General features: G+C 45.7%; 1 protein-coding gene across 5 annotated transcripts in view; it reads right to left on the minus strand.

Moving 5' to 3' along the window:
- KDM3B (lysine demethylase 3B) overlaps positions 1–19,371 on the minus strand; it is a 129,990-nt gene that overhangs the window by 31,639 nt on the left and 78,980 nt on the right. For all 5 annotated transcript variants that reach the window (XM_043520378.1, XM_038413883.2, XM_043520377.1 and 2 more), the window contains exons 11-14: positions 10,673–10,825; positions 5,462–5,569; positions 4,733–4,860; positions 825–1,104 (exon numbers count right to left, since the gene is read on the minus strand). In XM_043520378.1, coding sequence (XP_043376313.1) covers positions 825–1,104; positions 4,733–4,860; positions 5,462–5,569; positions 10,673–10,825 — 669 coding nt within the window. The remainder of the gene's footprint in view (positions 1–824; positions 1,105–4,732; positions 4,861–5,461; positions 5,570–10,672; positions 10,826–19,371) is intronic.

Consider the following 19,371-nt stretch of genomic DNA (forward strand, 5'->3'; position numbering starts at 1 on the left):
AGAACCCTTTTGCAGGATTTTAAATGCAGTAGAGAGAACACTACTGTTGATTTGGCCTAGAAAACTCGGGAAACATTTGTGAACATAAAATTGAAAAGCAAAAACAGAAGAGATTTTCTGGGATTGTTAAAAAATGCCTATCACTGATAACCATGAACAAAATACAAAATTGTGTGCTATAATTCCCATACTTCTAGCTAGGTACAATACACAAGAGCTAGCCCGACCTGTCTTGAATATAATGCTGCCTTTGTGAATAGGTCATAGTCTTGACAGTTCCTTAAGCATACCTTCAGCCTCTAGGTGCTTAGGAAATGCACTCTTTATATACTCTAAGAAAAGGAGGACTTGGGGCACCTTAGAGACTAACAAATTTATTTGGGCATAAATAAGCTTTTGTGAGCTACAGCTCAGTTCGTCAAATGCAAGCCAAACACCAACATTAATTTTAGCACCAGTTTCCACAAAGTAACTAATTCTTATCTGAAGGGAATGTTAGTCAGACTTTACATCAGGAGACCATTTCTATATACTTTCACAGAAAAGACAGTATACATAACAAAATGGGTACCTGATAAATATGCCCACCCCTCCAGCCTCCCTCCCCGCTCCCAAATCCCTCCAGCTCCTGCATGTATGTTACTTCACAATCTCTTTCAGGAGGTTTCTACATGGTTAACCCCTACTTAAAGAAAAAAAATCCAAAGAGGCAAGTGCAGACGAATGATGCTGGTCTTCCATAAGCACTAAGGACTCCCTCCAATGATGGTAACCAAGCAGCACTCCTTTACTTCCAAACATTAAGGGGGAGATCTTTGCCTCACCTTTTGTTTCTTCTTTTGCTTTTTGTGTTGCTAAATCTGCAAGCCAGTGCAAGGCTGATGAGGGGGATGTTTCTGGACACAGTGGCCTGCTAGATTTTGTTTCAGTGGGATTGCTGGTTGGCGAGGTCTCTGTTTTCGCAGAATCCTCAGTTCTTCCATCTGTGGCCTCAGATTTAGGATCAGTGTCCATTTCTAGTTGCCCCAATCCTGCTGCTCCTGCCCCACTGGAGAAGGTGCCCTCACTTCCAGAGGCTGACGCACCAGGATTTATACTGGGAAGCTAAAAACAAAAAAGATTACACGTGCTGCAGTCAAATGCTGACTTTGGGGAGGAAATTACATTTGACAGACTGGGGGGGAAAAGTTAACCCGACAACAACAATATGACATAGTGATAGTCTATCACTAGGGTGGGCTGTGAGGCTGGTAGAAGGCTTAATACGTTTTGTCTTAAAAGAACGTGGAGATTGATTTTCTAACTCCAAAGCCACGAAGATCCTGGAAATGGCTTAAAGATCTTCATGATTTGAATGTTCAGTGACCAATCAGATCTGTACTTTAATGAATGCATTTTAAAATAGTGAATTTTTGGAAGTGAATATAATGTAATATAATGTACAAATTTTTATTATGTCCACTGCTCCAGCTCTCAGTATGCTATTTTATACTATTAATCTGGGGCAGGACTGTATGTATCCATCTCTCTTACCTAGCACAGTGGAGCCCCAATCCCAATAAATATTGAGATTGTTTCAGTGTTACTTTGCCCTTCTCACCTCCCCACAATGGGGTTCTGATACCTAACTGGGGTCTTTAAGTGCTACACTAACACATGAGGATATATTTATGAGCAATCTTTTTGCATTACTTTGTGTGTTTATTTTATGGGATAGCACCTCAGGATAGGTGCCCATAGTCACATTTTAGAAATCTGAATAAATACTTCATACTGGCAATAAAAAGTAGGCACATATGAAATGCCAGACTGATCAGACCACACTTCATCTAATCCAGCATCCACTGATTTAAACAAAGGCATTATACGACTTTCTATACTATTCTCAATCCTATTCCATTCCTGCAGCTGCACACTGAGTGGAGGTTTCATTAAGCGAATAGTAAATATTAATAAAAGCCTCTCTCTTATACTGTTTTTCATTAGTAGATCTCAAATCACTTTTTAAAGGTAAGCATCATTATCCCCCCAGTGGCCAAGTCAGGAATAGAACCCAGGAGTCCCAAGACCCAGTCCAGTGCTTTATCCATTAGACCACACTGCCTCCTCACTAAGCTCTACAATGATACCCAGGTCCCTCTCCAGAGTTATTTAATTTTAAAAAACTTTGTATGGTCCATTGTAGTTGAATTTTTTCCCTGCAACTTTCAGACCTTGAGCTTCATGCTGCCCATTCACCTAGCGTGGTTAGGTCTCTCTCAACTTCCTAATAATCTTCTCTCACTTATCTAAATAACTTAGAAGAAAATTTTTCTCTGACTACTCACTCCCCTTTCCAGATCATTAATAAGAATGTATTAAACACTGGACTTATTACAGAACCTTGTGACATCCTGATGTTAATCTTTTGCCATGACGAAAATTGACTATTTAATTCCACTCTGACTTATGATAGTACTGTAGCTTATTTCTCATTAATGATTATTTTCCTTGCCTGTCTTGAGTGGGACTTTATCAAAGTTCTTTTGAAAGTCTAAATAGTTATATCAACTGCTTCTCCTTTATCCACAACTGTATTGAAACAAACAGTCAGAGAATTCTAACAGATGAGAGAGTTTTTCGTTACAGAAACTGTGCTAGTTAGACTATTAGATCATGACTAAGGCTGCGAGTTTGTCACAGAGGTCACGGATTTTGTGACTTTCTGTGACCTCCGTGACTTCTGCAGCACCTGGTATGCCTGGCCCGGGGGCCACCTGAGTAGCTCAGGCAGCTCCTGGGCCAGTCACATCGGCCGCTGCTGGGGCAGTCTTGAGCCACCACACTCCCCCCACAGCAGCAGCATAAGTTTGGGTGTGGGAAGGGCCAGAGGTACGGGATGGGGCGAGGGCTCTGGATAGAGCTTACCTTGGGGGGCTCCCTGGAAGCCGCAACATCCCTCAGCTCCTAGGCGGAGGCGTAGCCAGGCAGTTGTGTGTTGCTTCCGCCTGCAGGTGCCGCCCCCGCAGCTCTCAATGGCCGTGGTTCCCGGCCAATGGGAGCTGCAGAGCCGGTGCTTGGGGTGAAGGCAGCACACAGAGGTGCCTGGTCATGCCTAGGAGCTGAGGGAGGGGAATGTCGCCACTTAGAAGGAGATGCGGAGCCAGGTAAGGAGCCTGCCAGCCCTGCCAACCATCCCCACCCTCCCAGCACCAGCGGAGGTCCTGGGCCACATGCCGCTGGCCCTCCCACCCCCAAAGCACCTGCGGCACTCCCGGGCCACCCCACACACCAAGCACTAAAGAAATCATTTAGCTTCTCAGCATTATCCTCACACTGACTGGCACTTCTAATACCCCTCTCACATTTTCCTGATATAATTTATGCTCATATTTAGTGATTTCACTAGGATCAGATTTTTAAATTTTGAAGGATTTTTTTGGCTCAAATAGCCTCTCTAATGTACCATTGAGCCATTATCCCTTGGCTTCTTCATTTCCTTTTTGTTCATCAGTACACTTGCCTTTTGAGACATATTTTTATAAGTAGCATCTATGCCACCTCTGAAGTTAAAAGTAAAGGAAGTAAAACAGTCTTTTTGATTAACTCTCTCATTTTATTGAAATCTCCCTTCTTAAAATGTAGTGTCAATTTGATATCCTTTCTCCTCGTAGGATGCTGAACCTACCTAATTACAATGTGGTCACTATCAATTAGTAAAAAGAAAAGGAGGACTTGTGGCACCTTAGAGATTAACAAATTTATTTGAGCATAAGCTTTCGTGAGCTACAGCTCACTTCATCGGATGCATCCGATGAAGTGAGCTGTAGCTCACGAAAGCTTATGCTCAAATAAATTTGTTAATCTCTAAGGTGCCACAAGTCCTCCTTTTCTTTTTGCAAATACAGCCTAACACGGCTGCTACTCTGAAACCTAGCAATTAGTAGCTCAAGCTACTACTCCTTCTTGAATTAACTCATTTGTGTTACTTATAATTAAGTAGAGAATAGCGTCTTCTTGTGTGTTCTAGAACTATCTATTCCAAGAAGCTGTCAACCATTTCGAGTGTCAAGGATTGTTTCTCAAAACTTTGCCCTGCTGTGCTATTTTACTGCTTATATGTGGATGTTTGACGTCCCCCATCATCATAATCATCCTGCTAATTTTAGCAAAGAGCAAAATCTATGCATATGTCAAATCAGCATAATATTTCAGAAAGCCATGAGAAATTAAGTAAATGCATTGCTGGCATATTCCCCAATGTACTTTTCCTTCAAGGTTTTGGCAGAGATACCGTAAGTCTTTTACAAAAATTTCTACAGAATAAAAAAAACAAGCCTAGCACAGACATCCAGCCAGCAAAGATTGCGTATAACATGCTCCCCACCTCAACAAGTTTCTGGGTGCCAGAAGTAGCAATGCTCAGTAATAATCCTAGGTTTCAGAGTAGCAGCCGTGTTAGTCTGTATTCGCAAAAAGAAAAGGAGTACTTGTGGCACCTTAGAGACTAACAAATTTATTAGAGCATAAGCTTTCGTGAGCTACAGCTCACTTCATCGGATGCATTTAGTAATAATCCTGACTGAGTCAAGGCATCCAGCAGAAACTGCTGAGATTCTAAGTGCCATGTTATACAGAGGTCAGACTAAATGTTCTAATGGCCCCTTTTGGCTTTAAAATCTTTGAATGCAATATCCAGTGTCTACAAAGATCAAGCACAGGAATTCTATCCATGGATTCCCAGCTCACGTACCTGTGACATCCCATTTGTGACAGCAGGTCTCAACACAGATTTGTTCTGCCGGTTAATACATGGACAGTTGGCTTTAATTCCCCATTTGCCTCTGGCTGCATGTACCATGTCTCCTATATTGTAAAGAGCTAGAAAGAAAGTTACAAGTTTTCGTACATATGCTCATAAAAACTATGAAGTGAGGCCTTGACTGAACTTCAGGACCAATTTTTCCACCTAGTCACAAGAATCCTAAATTTTAAGGCTTCATGATCAAGATACATGGGCTAATCAGAGAGTGCTGCATAACTATGCTCACATAGGACTAGCTTTCAAAATCCAATCAGAGATGCCATTATAACACCGAATACTTATATTTTCCTTCAGAGGACAAGAGCACTAGTATCTTCCTCATAAATTAAACTACATTTGGTTCATATCTTTTGAAAAGACTTCTGAAAATTAAAACAAGAGTCATGTGCTTTGTATCTACAAATCTTAGGAGTAGCACACTGGATGCGTTTTATCACCTTGTATTAGCAACTCATTCTCATCTGCACTATTTTCATCTTTTTCTCCACACCTTCCTCCAAGAGAATGTCTTCCCCCCTCTGCCATATTACCTCCTCCCTGATCCTTCCCGAATAAGGAGACAACTAGAAAACAAAACTATCACACTGCCTCCTCTCCTGCTTCCCAGGATTGGGAAGAAGATATCTAGAAACCAGAAGGAAGGAGTTTAAGTATTACCTGTTCCAGGGATGATTTGTGTTGGCATAAGATTCTCCGGTTCATGGGACTGCCCCTTTGCACACTTCAACCATGAGAAAACCTCCTCATCACCAATCTCCTCAGTCTCTGAAATGGACAGAACCAGATCATTTACTACCTTGCAAAAGTCACTGAAGCTTTACAGTGCAGCAGGCTGTTTCTGTACGTATTTCTTCACTGCAACAATTAGCTCAAGTTAGGCCTAATTTACACTTAAAATTTAGACAGACATAACTACACTGCTCAGGGGGTGCATTTGTCATAGCTATGCTAACCTAACCCATGGTGTAGGCCCATCTAGGTTGACAAAAGAATGCTTCCATCAATCTAGCTACCACAGTGATAGAAAACCCCCTTCCGTAACTACAGAAAGCATCTGCACTACAGCACTACAAGAGCATTGCCACAGCACTGTAGCTGTGTTGCTGTAACACAAGACCTGAATATTAAATGTATTTAATTAAATTAAATGCAAAAATGTAATAAGAAAAGCTAAAAAGGAGTTTGGAGAACTGCTAGCCAAAAACTCAAAAGGTAATTAACAACAAAATGTTTTTTACCTACATCAGAAGCAGAAAGCCTGCTAAACAACCAGTGGGGCCCCTGGACGATCAAGTTACAAAAGGAGTACTTAAAGATGATAAAGTCATCGCAGAGAAACTAAATGAATTCTTTGCTTCAGTCTTCACGGCTGAGGGAGATTCCCAAACCTGAGCCGTCTTTTGTAGGTGACAAATCTGAGGAATTGTCACAGATTGAAGTGACACTAGAGGTGGTTTTGGAATTAATTGAGAAACTTAACAGTAACAAGTCACCGGGACCAGATGGCATTCACTCAAGAGTTCTGAAATAACTCAAATGTGAAATTGCAGAACTATTAACTATGGCTTGTAACCTGTCCTTTAAATCAGCTACTGTACCCAATGACTGGAAAATAGCTAATGTAACGTCAATATTTAAGAAGTGCTCTAGAGGTGATCCTGGCAATTACAGACTGGTAAGTCTAATGTCAGTACCGGGCAAATTAGTTGAAACAATAGTAAAGAATAGAATTGTCAGACACATAGAAGAACATAAATTGTTGTGCAAAAATCAACATGGTTTCTGTAGATCATGTCTTACTAATCTATTAGAGTTCTTTGAGGGGGTCAAACAAACATGTGGGGGATCCAGTGGACACAATGTACTTAGATTTCCAGAAAGCCTTTGACAAAGTCCCTCACCAAAGGCTCTTACATAAATTAAGTTGTCATGGGATAAGAGGTAAGATCTTTTCATGGATTGAGAACTGGTTAAAAGACAGGGAACAAAGGGAAGGAATAAATGGTAAATTTTCAGAATGGAGAGGGATAACTAGTGGTGTTCCCCAAGGGTCAGTCCTAGGACGAATCCTATTCAACTTATTCATAAACAATCTGGAGAAAGGGGTAAACACTGCGGTGGCAAAGTTTGAGGCTCCTCTGCACTTGTTCCCGAGATCTGCCCTTGATGATCCAATCATCGAGATACAGGAAGACCGGGACCCCTCGACACCTCAGGTAAGCAGCCACTGGCGCTATACATTTTATGAACACCATTGGGGGTGACGAAAGGGTAAAGGGCAGCGCCATGGATTGGAAATGGTGTCCACTCACTATGAAACGAAGGAAAAGTCTGACTCTGAAATATGGAAATAATCATCCTTCAAGTCGAGGGCAGCATACCAGTCTCCTAGATCTAGGGAGGGGATGATGGATGCCAGGGAGACCATGCAAAACTTCAGCTTCTTGAGAGAGACTTGTTGAGGCGTCGCAGGTCCAGAAAGCATCTGAGGACAACTTCTGCTTTTGGGATTAGGAAGTAGCAGGAGTAGAACCCTTTTTCTTTCGTCCCGAGGGACTCCCGCCATCGCCCCAGGTGCGGGAGGCTCCCGACCTCTTGAACAAGAAGCTGCTTGTGAGAAGGGTCGCTGAAGAGGGACAAGGAAGGGGATGGGATGGGAGGGAGGGGAAGCAGAGAATTGCAGGGTGTAACCCTGAGATACTGTCTCTAGCACCCAGCGATCCGAGGTGACCCACAACCAGACCAAATGGTAGGGACGAAGACACTGATGAAAGAACGAGGTGGATCTGGGGAGTTGACTCGGACGCACCTCAAGCACACCTTCAAAAATGAGTGCTTCTGTCCCCCAGGATGCTTTGCCAGGCTGGGGTGCACGGGTGAATGGGAGGAGGAAGGGTGATGATGACTAAAGCTCGTGTCTCTATCCCTTCTCCTTGCAGACCCCTGTCCGAGCTGCCACGGCCTTCCTTGCCGATTGTGGCATATGCAGACCCACAGAGCGAAGAGTGGCCAGAGTGTCCTTTAGGCCATGCAGCCTTGCATCAGTCTGCTGTGCAAAGAGACCATTCTCATCAAATGGAAGACCTTGAATTGAGACCAGCATTTCCTGCAACAGGCCAGCATTCTGAAGCCAGGAGCTGCACCTCATGACCACTACCGATGCAACCCCCTAGCCAGCAGGTCAGCACCTCACTGCTGCAGTACCCTCCTCCACCAGGGTACCAAACTCCTGGGCCAAGGACTCCTTGAACTTATGGAGGGAGTCCCAAGCTGTATCTGCCCAAAAGAGCTTTGTAGTTTGCCACCCGGAACTGAAGGCTGGCCATGGAATAAATTTTCCTCACAAAAAGGTCCAGTCTGTTGGCCTCCATTTTTGGGGGTTGAAGTAGAGTGCCTGTTTGTCCTTCTCTTTGGCCGCAGAGAGGACCAGCGAGCCTGGAGGCGGGTGGGTTTACACGTATTCGAACCCCTTGGCTAGAAGGTGGGAGGCATGGATGATGGGGTTTGCCAAAGGGCCCTAGCTATTTTTAAGACCCCCATCATGCACCTACAACATGGGCAGGAGTAGATGCCGAGAGCACACTGAACAGGGTGTCTGCCTGTTCGGCCATCTCCTGTACCTCCAGGCCCATCACTTTTCAGCCATCCATCGAAGCAGGGCCTGCTGCTCTCTGAAGTCCTCTGGCAGGCTGGCACTTGAGGGCCCCGCCACCACCACCTTGTCCGGGGATGAGGCTGAGGACTAGACCACTGGGGAAGGCCCTGAGGGAAGGGGGTTTTGGGGCGGACACTCACTCCTCTACCACGACCTCCGAGTACACTTTGCGCAGTCCGGTGTTGCCGGTGCCATCAGCTGTTGCTCCAATGCGGCGGTCAAGAATGGTGCGAAGGGGGCATCGGCATCACTTCCTCTCCATCCCTTCAGCTGTGAGGGGAATGAGGCAGGAGTCTGCCACAAAGTATTCGTAGTGGCTTGAATCATTTTAATGAGTGGCAGTGCCACTCTTGATGGCTCTTCAGGGGTTAGTGTGTCCACCATGGGGACCTCAGACTCGACCACCTCCTCAGCTTGTAGCCCCATGTTATGGGCAACCCTGCGCAACAGTTCCTGGTGCGCTCTATCATCAATGGGGGACAGCCCAGAGGACTAAGATCCACCGCCATCTCATCCGGCGAGCATGATGACAAAGTCCTAGATGGTACCAGGCCCTCTTGTCCCTCTGGATGCATCCTGCTCAGTGCCATGCTGTTCAGTGCCGACAGTGGCCTTCATGGAGCCAGGACCCAGATGGGGCTCTGCGCCATGGAAAGAGGACTCGTTGCCTTGAGGTGAGGGACAGTGCAGAGGTGATATAGGGGTACGTCCTTCTGAAATTACAGACTGAGTCCTTGGAGTAAAGTGCCCTGGGTCTGGTGGTATGACCACAGGGTCCAGAAAAGCCATTGTGCAGCCATGGTTCCATTGCACCTGCCGCACCACCATCCCCACCTCCTGCCTGTAGCGGCACCGCTCCGATCGGTGCCGACTGCGTCTAAAATAGTAGGAATCCACCTCCGAGTCCAATGATGAGGAACCTGAGTGCGGAGACCATGGCGGTGCCAAGCAGAGAAGGCGAGCGGTGCCTCATCATCGCTGCATCTTGCAATGCTGGAGGTCTGTCTAAGCTGGTCGGGGACCATAGAGCCGTCATGGCAATCAAGCCCCTTACTGCCTCAAATGTGTCCGGCGTGAAAGGGAGCTCCAGCTCCTCCACATGGCACACTCTAGCAGGAGAAACCAAAAACATCGGACTCGCCAGACCCCTTTGCGGGCCCAAAGTCAATAGTGCTGGCTCCTGTAAGACCTGCGCCAGATGCCCCTGCACGGGACGCACACCAATGGCGCTGTTAGAACCGGCTGCTCTCACCATGGGCGAGCGCCCTCTACTGGTCTTTTTGTGCCACTTATGTGGCACCAGTAAGCCCAAGTGGCGCTGTGTTGCCTCCATGGGCTTCAGCACCGAGCAGTGACAGTGCTGAGGGTCTCTATGCCTAGAGTCCTTCCTTGGTGATGTTTCTTTAACGGAGGCCGGAACACTCCACATGGAGGTGCTCGATGCAGCCTCCTGCTGGCCCGGAGCCAGCTGGGGACGGAAAGCTGCCTCTGTAAGGAGTTGTTAGAGCCTGAAGTACTTTTCCTTCTTTGTTCTTGGTGGAACCCTTTGCACATCTTGCAGTGATCTGGTCTGATGTGCCTCCCCAAGACACTTAGGGCAGGAGTCATGGGCTCCCCTGTTGGCATGGGCTTGTGGCAGGTGCTGCATGGCTTAAACCCTTGGATCAAAACATGCTCCTGGAGCCCAAGGGGGGGAGCCCCCTACTTCTACTTAACTAACTACTAAGACCAACACTAACTAATGAATTATTTACAGGATAAATCAAAAGTCCGATCACTAGGGAAAATGCTTGCCAAGGCAAGAAAGACACAGCTCAGACTGTCACTGGCAGTAAGGAACTGAAGAGGCGGTGGGTCGGCAAGGACCTATATACACCGCCATGAAGGCTCGATTCTAGGAGTCTCCACACCCAACCCAACAGGTACCACTATGGGAAAAATCTTCCAACAACGGTGCACGCAGCGTACGCACGCCTGCTTGGAATCAACATGAGCAAATACTTGAAGAACAGGGAAGACAGGATGACAGCAGGGGAGTACAGGGCAGAACAGATCAGAAAAAAATCTCGCCATTCTATCAAACCCCTCCAACCTCTCACATCAGTACTCCCTAACTCACCCTTAAAAACTCCAGCTAGTTCTCAGGAGGTTTTTTTTTTTTTTTTACCTGGAAACCAGCCAGTTAAAGGGGTGTCGACAAATCTGGTACTCACCGCTACGTGGACGGTTCTTCCTCAGCCGATAACAGTCCAGACAGACTCCAAAACCACATTTGCGACAAACCCAATGAATATTGAAGAGGGTTGTCTCACATACATCACACATCTCCCTCACACCACGGACAGCTCGCTTCCAGGCTACTTTCTCTACAAAGAAAAGGAGGAACATTTCAGGAATGAACCCTGGGATAATGGATTGTACAGCCCAGTGCGTAACCCCACATGCTATCTTCAAGCACAGGACAGTCTTCACTAGAGTATGTCTCTATGCAAAAGCTATTTGGGAGTACTGAAAGATCTGCAGGCAGCAAAAGCTTCAAATACAGTGCTTTAATTCCATTTCTCCCAAGTGAATTTGGAAATATCTTAGAAGCACCGCAGATAGAACCATTCATTGAGACAAGACTTCCTGAGGGGAGTTTGGGAGAGAACAGTTGACATCAGAGAGACATCTGCAGTACTGATCTTGTGACACTTATTTCTACCATTGGAAAAGGGGAAAAACCAAGCCTCCAAGACCTGTAAGAAGCACAGGGGTATTTTGTGCGATTCACAGAGTTTCAGCAAAACTTACAGAAAATTCTGTTTCAGAGTAGCAGCTGTGTTAGTCTGTATTCGCAAAAAGAAAAGGAGTACTTGTGGCACCTTAGAGACTAAAATTTGAGCATAAGCTTTCGTGAGGGGGGAAAAAGAGGCATGTCCCTTCCCCTGAAAATCCTAGAGCTCTTCTGGGATGGGGGCTGCACAACGGGGCCACCCCCTAAAGATAGCAGGATGGGAGGATACAGGCTTTCACACTAAAGCAGAGGTATGTGAGGGGACTGGGCAGCATAACAAAGGCATTGCATGGGGGGCAGAGACTTGGGGGGTGGAGGAGGGGAGGAGAGCCACCAGACAGCAACACATTTGTTTCAGGCTTGGATTGTTATTGTTGGGATTTCGGGATGAGGAGGGGGGGGCGCTCCAGGAACCTTACCCACTGAAAGGGACCTCACTGGTTAGGCAACAATTTCTTTAATGGGACAAAAAGAAAAGGAGTACCCGTGGCACCTTAGAGACTAAAATTTATTAGAGCATAAGCTTTCGTGAGCTACAGCTCACTTCATCGGATGCATTCGATGCATCGGATGCATCCGATGAAGTGAGCTGTAGCTCACGAAAGCTTATGCTCTAATAAATTTGTTAGTCTCTAAGGTGCCACAAGTACTCCTTTTCTTTTTGCGAATATCAGAGGAACAGTGGAGGGGGGGGGTGGGAGGGAGGGAGAAATACCATGGGGAAATAGTTTTACTTTGTGTAATGACTCATCCATTCCCAGTCTCTATTCAAGCCTAAATTAATTGTATCCAGTTTGCAAATTAATTCCAATTCAGCAGTCTCTCGTTAGAGTCTGTTTTTGAATCTTTTTTGTTGAAGTATAGCCACTCTTAGGTCATTACAATCTACATACCACACAGACTATGCTGACAGCTTGTGCTACACACTCTCAAAGAAACTGCAGAACCACCTGATCAACATCCTCTACAGCAAACTGGGAAAGATTAAGAATGAGCTCTCAAAACTGGGTACTCTCATAAAGAACCAACCTTCCACACAAACTTCCTCATGGCTGGACTTTACAAAAACTAGACAAGCCATTTACAAAACACACTTTGCTTCTCTACAAAAGAAAAAGGACACTAAGCTATCTAAACTACTATATGCCACAAGGGGCCACAACAATGGTTCCCGTAACCCACCCAGCAATATTGTTAATCTATCCAACTATACTCTTAGCCCAGCAGAAGAATCTGTCCCATCTCGGGGCCTCTCCTTTTGCCCCTCCACCCCCACGAACATGATACAGTTCTGTGGTGACCTAGAATCCTATTTTCGACGTCTCAGACTCAAGGAATATTTCCAACACACCTCTGACCAACATATTAACCCACAGAGACCTTCCTGCCAACACTACAAAAAGAAGGATTCTGGGTGGACTCCTCCTGAAGGTCGAAACAGCACCCTGGATTTCTACATAGACTGCTTCCGCCGACGTGCACGAGCTGAAATTGTGGAAAAGCAGCATCGCTTACCCCATAACCTCAGCCATGCAGAACACAGTGCCATCCACAGCCTCAGAAACAACTCTGACATCATAATCAAAAAGGCTGACAAAGGAGGTGCTGTCGTCATCATGAATAGGTCAGAGTATGAACAAGAGGCTACTAGGCAGCTCTCCAACACCACTTTCTACAAGCCATTACCCTCTGATCCCACTGAGAGTTACCAAAAGAAACTACAGCATTTGCTCAAGAAACTCCCTGAAAAAGCACAAGAACAAATCCGCACAGACACACCTCTGGAGCCCCGACCTGGGGTATTCTATCTGCTACCCAAGATCCATAAACCTGGAAATCCTGGACGCCCCAGCATCTCAGGCATTGGCACCCTGACAGCAGGATTGTCTGGCTATGTAGACTCCCTCCTCAGGCCCTTCGTTACCAGCACTCCCAGCTATCTTCGAGACACCACCGACTTCCTGAGGAAACTACAGTCCATTGGTGATCTTCCTAAAAACACCATCCTAGCCACTATGGATGTAGAAGCCCTCTACACCAACATTCCACACAAAGATGGACTACAAGCCGTCAGGAACAGTATCCCCGATACTGTCACGGCTAACCTGGTGGCTGAACTTTGTGACTTTCATAGAATCATAGAATCATAGAATATCAGGGTTGGAAGGGACCCCAGAAGGTCATCTAGTCCAACCCCCTGCTCAAAGCAGGACCAAGTCCCAGTTAAATCATCCCAGCCATGTCAAGCCTGACCTTAAAAACCTCTAAGGAAGGAGATTCTACCACCTCCCTAGGTAACGCATTCCAGTGTTTCACCACCCTCTTAGTGAAAAAGTTTTTCCTAATATCCAATCTAAACCTCCCCCATTGCAACTTGAGACCATTACTCCTCGTTCTGTCATCTGCTACCATTGAGAACAGTCTAGAGCCATCCTCTTTGAAACCCCCTTTCAGGTAGTTGAAAGCAGCTATCAAATCCCCCCTCATTCTTCTCTTCTGCAGACTAAACAATCCCAGCTCCCTCAGCCTCTCCTCATAAGTCATGTGCTCTAGACCCCTAATCATTTTCGTTGCCCTTCGTTGTACTCTTTCCAATTTATCCACATCCTTCCTGTAGTGTGGGGCCCAAAACTGGACACAGTACTCCAGATGAGGCCTCACCAGTGTCGAATAGAGGGGAACGATCACGTCCCTCGATCTGCTCGCTATGCCCCTACTTATACATCCCAAAATGCCATTGGCCTTCTTGGCAACAAGGGCACACTGCTGACTCATATCCAGCTTCTCGTCCACTGTCACCCCTAGGTCCTTTTCCGCAGAACTGCTGCCGAGCCATTCGGTCCCTAGTCTGTAGCGGTGCATTGGATTCTTCCATCCTAAGTGCAGGACCCTGCACTTATCCTTATTGAACCTCATTAGATTTCTTTTGGCCCAATCCTCCAATTTGTCTAGGTCCTTCTGTATCCTATCCCTCCCCTCCAGCGTATCTACCACTCCTCCCAGTTTAGTATCATCCGCAAATTTGCTGAGAGTGCAATCCACACCATCCTCCAGATCATTTATGAAGATATTGAACAAAACGGGCCCCAGGACCGACCCCTGGGGCACTCCACTTGACACCGGCTGCCAACTAGACATGGAGCCATTGATCACTACCCGTTGAGCCCGACAATCTAGCCAGCTTTCTACCCACCTTATAGTGCATTCATCCAGCCCATACTTCCTTAACTTGCTGACAAGAATGCTGTGGGAGACCGTGTCAAAAGCTTTGCTAAAGTCAAGAAACAATACATCCACTGCTTTCCCTTCATCCACAGAACCAGTAATCTTTGTCCTGACTTTGTCCTGACCCATAACTATTTCACATTTGGGGACAATGTATACCTTCAAATCAACGGCACTGCGATGGGTACCCGCATGGCCCCACAGTATGCCAACATTTTTATGGCTGACTTAGAACAACGCTTCCTCAGCTCTCATCCCCTAATGCCCCTACTCTATTTGCGGTACATTGATGACATCTTCATCATCTGGACCCATGGAAAAGAAGCTCTTGAGGAATTCCACCATGATTTCAACAATTTCCATCCCACCATCAACCTCAGCCTGGACCAGTCCACACAAGAGATCCACTTCCTGGACACTACGGTGCTAATAAGCGATGGTCACATAAACACCACCCTATATCGGAAACCTACTGACCGCTATTCCTACCTACATGCCTCTAGCTTTCATCCAGATCATACCACTCGATCCATTGTCTACAGCCAAGCGCTACGATATAACCGCATTTGCTCCAATCCCTCAGACAGAGACAAACACCTACAAGATCTCGATCATGCATTCCTACAACTACAATACCCACCTGCTGAAGTGAAGAAACAGATTGACAGAGCCAGAAGAGTACCCAGAAGTCACCTACTACAGGACAGGCCCAACAAAGAAAACAGAACGCCACTAGCCATCACCTTCAGCCCCCAACTAAAACCTCTCCAACGCATCATCAAGGATCTACAACCTATCCTGAAGGACGACCCATCACTCTCACAGATCTTGGGAGACAGACCAGTCCTTGCTTACAGACAGCCCCCCAATCTGAAGCAAATACTCACCAGCAACCACACACCACACAACAGAACCACTAACCCAGGAACCTATCCTTGCAACAAAGCCCGTTGCCAACTCTGTCCACATATCTATTCAGGGGATACAATCATAGGGCCTAACCACATCAGCCACACTATCAGAGGCTCCTTCACCTGCGCATCTACCAATGTGATATATGCCATCATGTGCCAGCAATGCCCCTCTGCCATGTACATTGGCCAAACTGGACAGTCTCTACGTAAAAGAATGAATGGACACAAATCAGATGTCAAGAATTATAACATTCAAAAACCAGTTGGAGAACACTTCAATCTCTCTGGTCACTCGATCACAGACCTAAGAGTGGCTATCCTTCAACAAAAAAGCTTCAAAAACAGAGTCCAACGAGAGACTGCTGAATTGGAATTAATTTGCAAACTGGATACAATTAACTTAGGCTTGAATAGAGACTGGGAATGGATGAGTCATTACACAAAGTAAAACTATTTCCCCATGGTATTTCTCCCTCCCACCTCCCCCCCCCCACTGTTCCTCTGATATTCTTGTTAACTGCTGGAATTAGCCTACCTTGCTTGTCACCATGAAAGGTTTTCCTCCTTTCCCCCCCCTGCTGCTGGTGATGGCTTATCTTAAGTGATCACTCTCCTTACAGTGTGTATGATAAACCCATTGTTTCATGTTCTGTGTGTGTGTGTGTGTGTGTGTGTGTGTGTGTGTGTGTGTGTGTGTGTGTGTGTGTGTGTGTGTGTGTGTGTGTGTGTGTGTGTGTATAAATCTCTCCTCTGCTTTTTCCACCAAATGCATCCGATGAAGTGAGCTGTAGCTCACGAAAGCTTATGCTCTAATAAATTTGTTAGTCTCTAAGGTGCCACGGGTACTCCTTTTCTTTTTGCGAATACAGACTAACACGGCTGCTACTCTGAAACCTTTAATGGGACAAGAGGCAGCAGTATTTTCACACTCTTCATTGTCACTAGTGAAAGCGGAGGCCGGTTGATCCAGAGAAAGGTGGGGAGTTGATCTGAGAGAGAGTCTGTTAACTATTAACAGAATGAGTACTTCACCAGCAGGGGTGGCAAGGTTTTAGAAATTCTGGTGCCCAGAATCTGCCCCAACTCCGCCCCCCACCTGCTCAAGGCTCTGGGAGGGAGTTTGGGGTGCAGGCCCTAGGCTGGGGCAGAGGATTGGGGTGCAGGCTCTGGGAGGGAGTTTGGGGATGGGAAGGGTGCAGGGGTGAGGCTCGAAATGAAGGGTTTGGGGTGTCTGAGGGGCTCAGGGCCCTGGCTGGGACTGGAGATGAGGGGTTTGTGGTGTTGGAGGTGGCTCAGGCAGAGGATTGAGGGTGTGATGGTGGGGGGTGAAAGATCTGGATGGGAGTTTGAGCTCTGGGGTGGGGCAGGGCTGGGGATGAGTTTGGGGTGCAGGCAGACTGCTCTGGGACAGGGGCCAGAGAGGACTCCCCCCAGCCCTTTCCTTGCCAGCAGCAACAAGCCATGGGGGAGGACCCCCCCTTTCCTGCCCCCCCAGCAGCACACTCACCCCCACCACTGTCACTGCATGTACTCCTAGGACCCCTCTCAGGTCCAGGAATCTCCCTCGCCTCCTCCGTGGTGGGTGCTGCGTGCACCTCCTCCCCTGCCGTCACCCCTGCCTGTAGCCTCACTGGGGGTGAGGGATGGGGCTGCCTCCTTGCCCAGCATGGGGCAGGAGCAGTGACTGAGGGCATTGGGCCCCCTGTGCTGGTGGAGGGTCCCGTCGGAAAAGGGAAGGGTCTGAGGTGGAAAGGCAGGCTCCGTCAGTCTGCCCTGGCATAGGAGATGGGGGGCACTAGGACCCTGTGGAAGGGGAAAGGCAGCCAATTGGCAGAGATTTCCCTACAAACTAGAGGTGTCTATGTGGAAAAGCCATAGAATTAGCAGGTCTGGGGGTGTGCGCGCATATGGAACCAGTAGATGGGTGACTAAAGAATTAGCTGTATCTAGGGAGCACATACAATAGGCATATAAGGCAGGCATGGGTGTGAAACTGCTAATATGTATCAAAATTCATGAGAATTTATCTGAATTCATTGAAATATAAACTAAAATCTGTAGGATTACAGTTTGTAAATGTTGGTAGGTATGTCAAAGTATTTAGTTTGCCTTTTTCAAAATTGGAACAATTTAAATCTAGGTAACATTCACAACATCCATGCTGAAAAATTATGTAAAAAAGAGTTGCAAAGTCAACGAAAACCCACTGGTTCCTACTAACTGTTAAACAGAAAATATATTTAATTACAAAAATACTGTTTCCCTTTTTCACATATTCAATTTCTTGAAAAAAATTTCTTTAACAGGAAGGCTTTCTGTTCATGGTTTCTGCCAAAAGGTAAAAGCTGATTTTGTTAGTGTGAAGGAAATTTTGAACCATTTGAGTTAAGGAAAGTTACACTTTCTTTCTTAATGCAGAGGAAAAGGTGTTTAAGTACATTCTGACAGGGTAGAATCAAAGCATCTTAACATTTGGATGCTGAACCCCTGAACAAAGCTTATTAGGAACTCTCAAGCACAGCAAAATCAAATTAATTGGTTTTGATGAAGGTTTGACAAATGTATACTGAGCACATGCAGTTGAAAGTTTACAACTAGAGATGTGCAATTTGGCAAACACACACTGACATCCCAGACCACCAAACCCAGAACCATTAGCCTCCCAACACACTAAAGCTCAGCTTTTTCTTGGAGCATTTCAGAGGCAAGATGGGGTGAGATGAGGGCTGTACTATGGTTAGTGTGGTGCAAAGGAATGAATTTTGTTCATACAGGCAGTCAGCAGTGGATTCAAGAAGTTCAGCCATTAAGAAATTGCAATAAATAGCATATGCATCCCTGATCAGTGGCCCAAAGTCTTACTCCATCCCAAAGTAGAGCTGCCTATGTGAACAGTAGATTACATTCATTTCATTTTCTCATGGTCTTGGGTCAGTCAGTTGCTGAAGAGAAATAATCTTTGCATTTCCTTATTTAATATGGAATTAACAGTTTCTGGCAACTTATTTGTTCTTTCACAGGACAAACTGTTCTGACGGAAGACTGAACTCTCTGAAGATGGTCTCAGTTTCTCACACACTCTAGAGGAAGAAACACAACCTCCTCTTTGAAAAAAGGAAAGCAGAAGTGTTATGAGGATCAAAATGTATTCCTTCAGTCTAGGGCTGTCGATTAATTGCAGTTAACTCATGTGATTAACTCAAAAAAATTAATCATTAAAAAAATTAATTGTGATAACCACAGTTTTCATTGCACTGTTAAATAGAATACCAATTGGAATTTAATATTTGATGATTTTCTACATTTTCATACACACTTTGATTTCAATTACAACCTAGAATTTATTACAAATTTGCACTGTAAAAATGACAGACAAAAGAAACTGAATTTTTCAATTCACCCTACACAATTACTGTAGTGCAATCTCTGATGTGAAAGTGCAACTTACCACTGTAGGGGGTTTTTTTTTGTTTTTTTTTTTTTACATAACTGCACTCAAAAACAAAACAATGTAAAACTTCAGAGCCTAAAAGGCCACTCAGTCCTACTTCGTTTTCAGCCAATAATTAAGACAAACAAGTTTGCTTACATTTCCAGGAGATAATGCTGCCTTTTTCTTATTTACAGTGTCACCAGAAAGTGAGAACAGGCATTTGCATGGCAGTTTTGTAGCCGGCATTGCAAGATTTATGTGCCAGATATGCTAAACATTCTTATGGTCCTTCATGCTTCGGCCACCATTCCAGAGGACATGCTTCCATGCTGACGACACTTTTTAAAAAAAATAATGCATTAATTAAATTTGTGACTGAACTCCTTGGGGGGGAAATTGTATATCTCCTGCTGCTTTACCTGAATTCTGCCACATATTTCATGTTACAGCAGTCTTGGATGATGATCCAGCACATTTGTTTTAAGAACACTTTCATGGCAGATTTCACAAAATGCAAAGATACCAATGTGGGCTTTCTAAAGATAGCTCAGCACTCGACCCAAG

The sequence above is a fragment of the Dermochelys coriacea genome, chromosome 8, assembly GCF_009764565.3.
Source record: "Dermochelys coriacea isolate rDerCor1 chromosome 8, rDerCor1.pri.v4, whole genome shotgun sequence".
Taxonomy (NCBI): Eukaryota; Metazoa; Chordata; order Testudines; family Dermochelyidae; genus Dermochelys; species Dermochelys coriacea.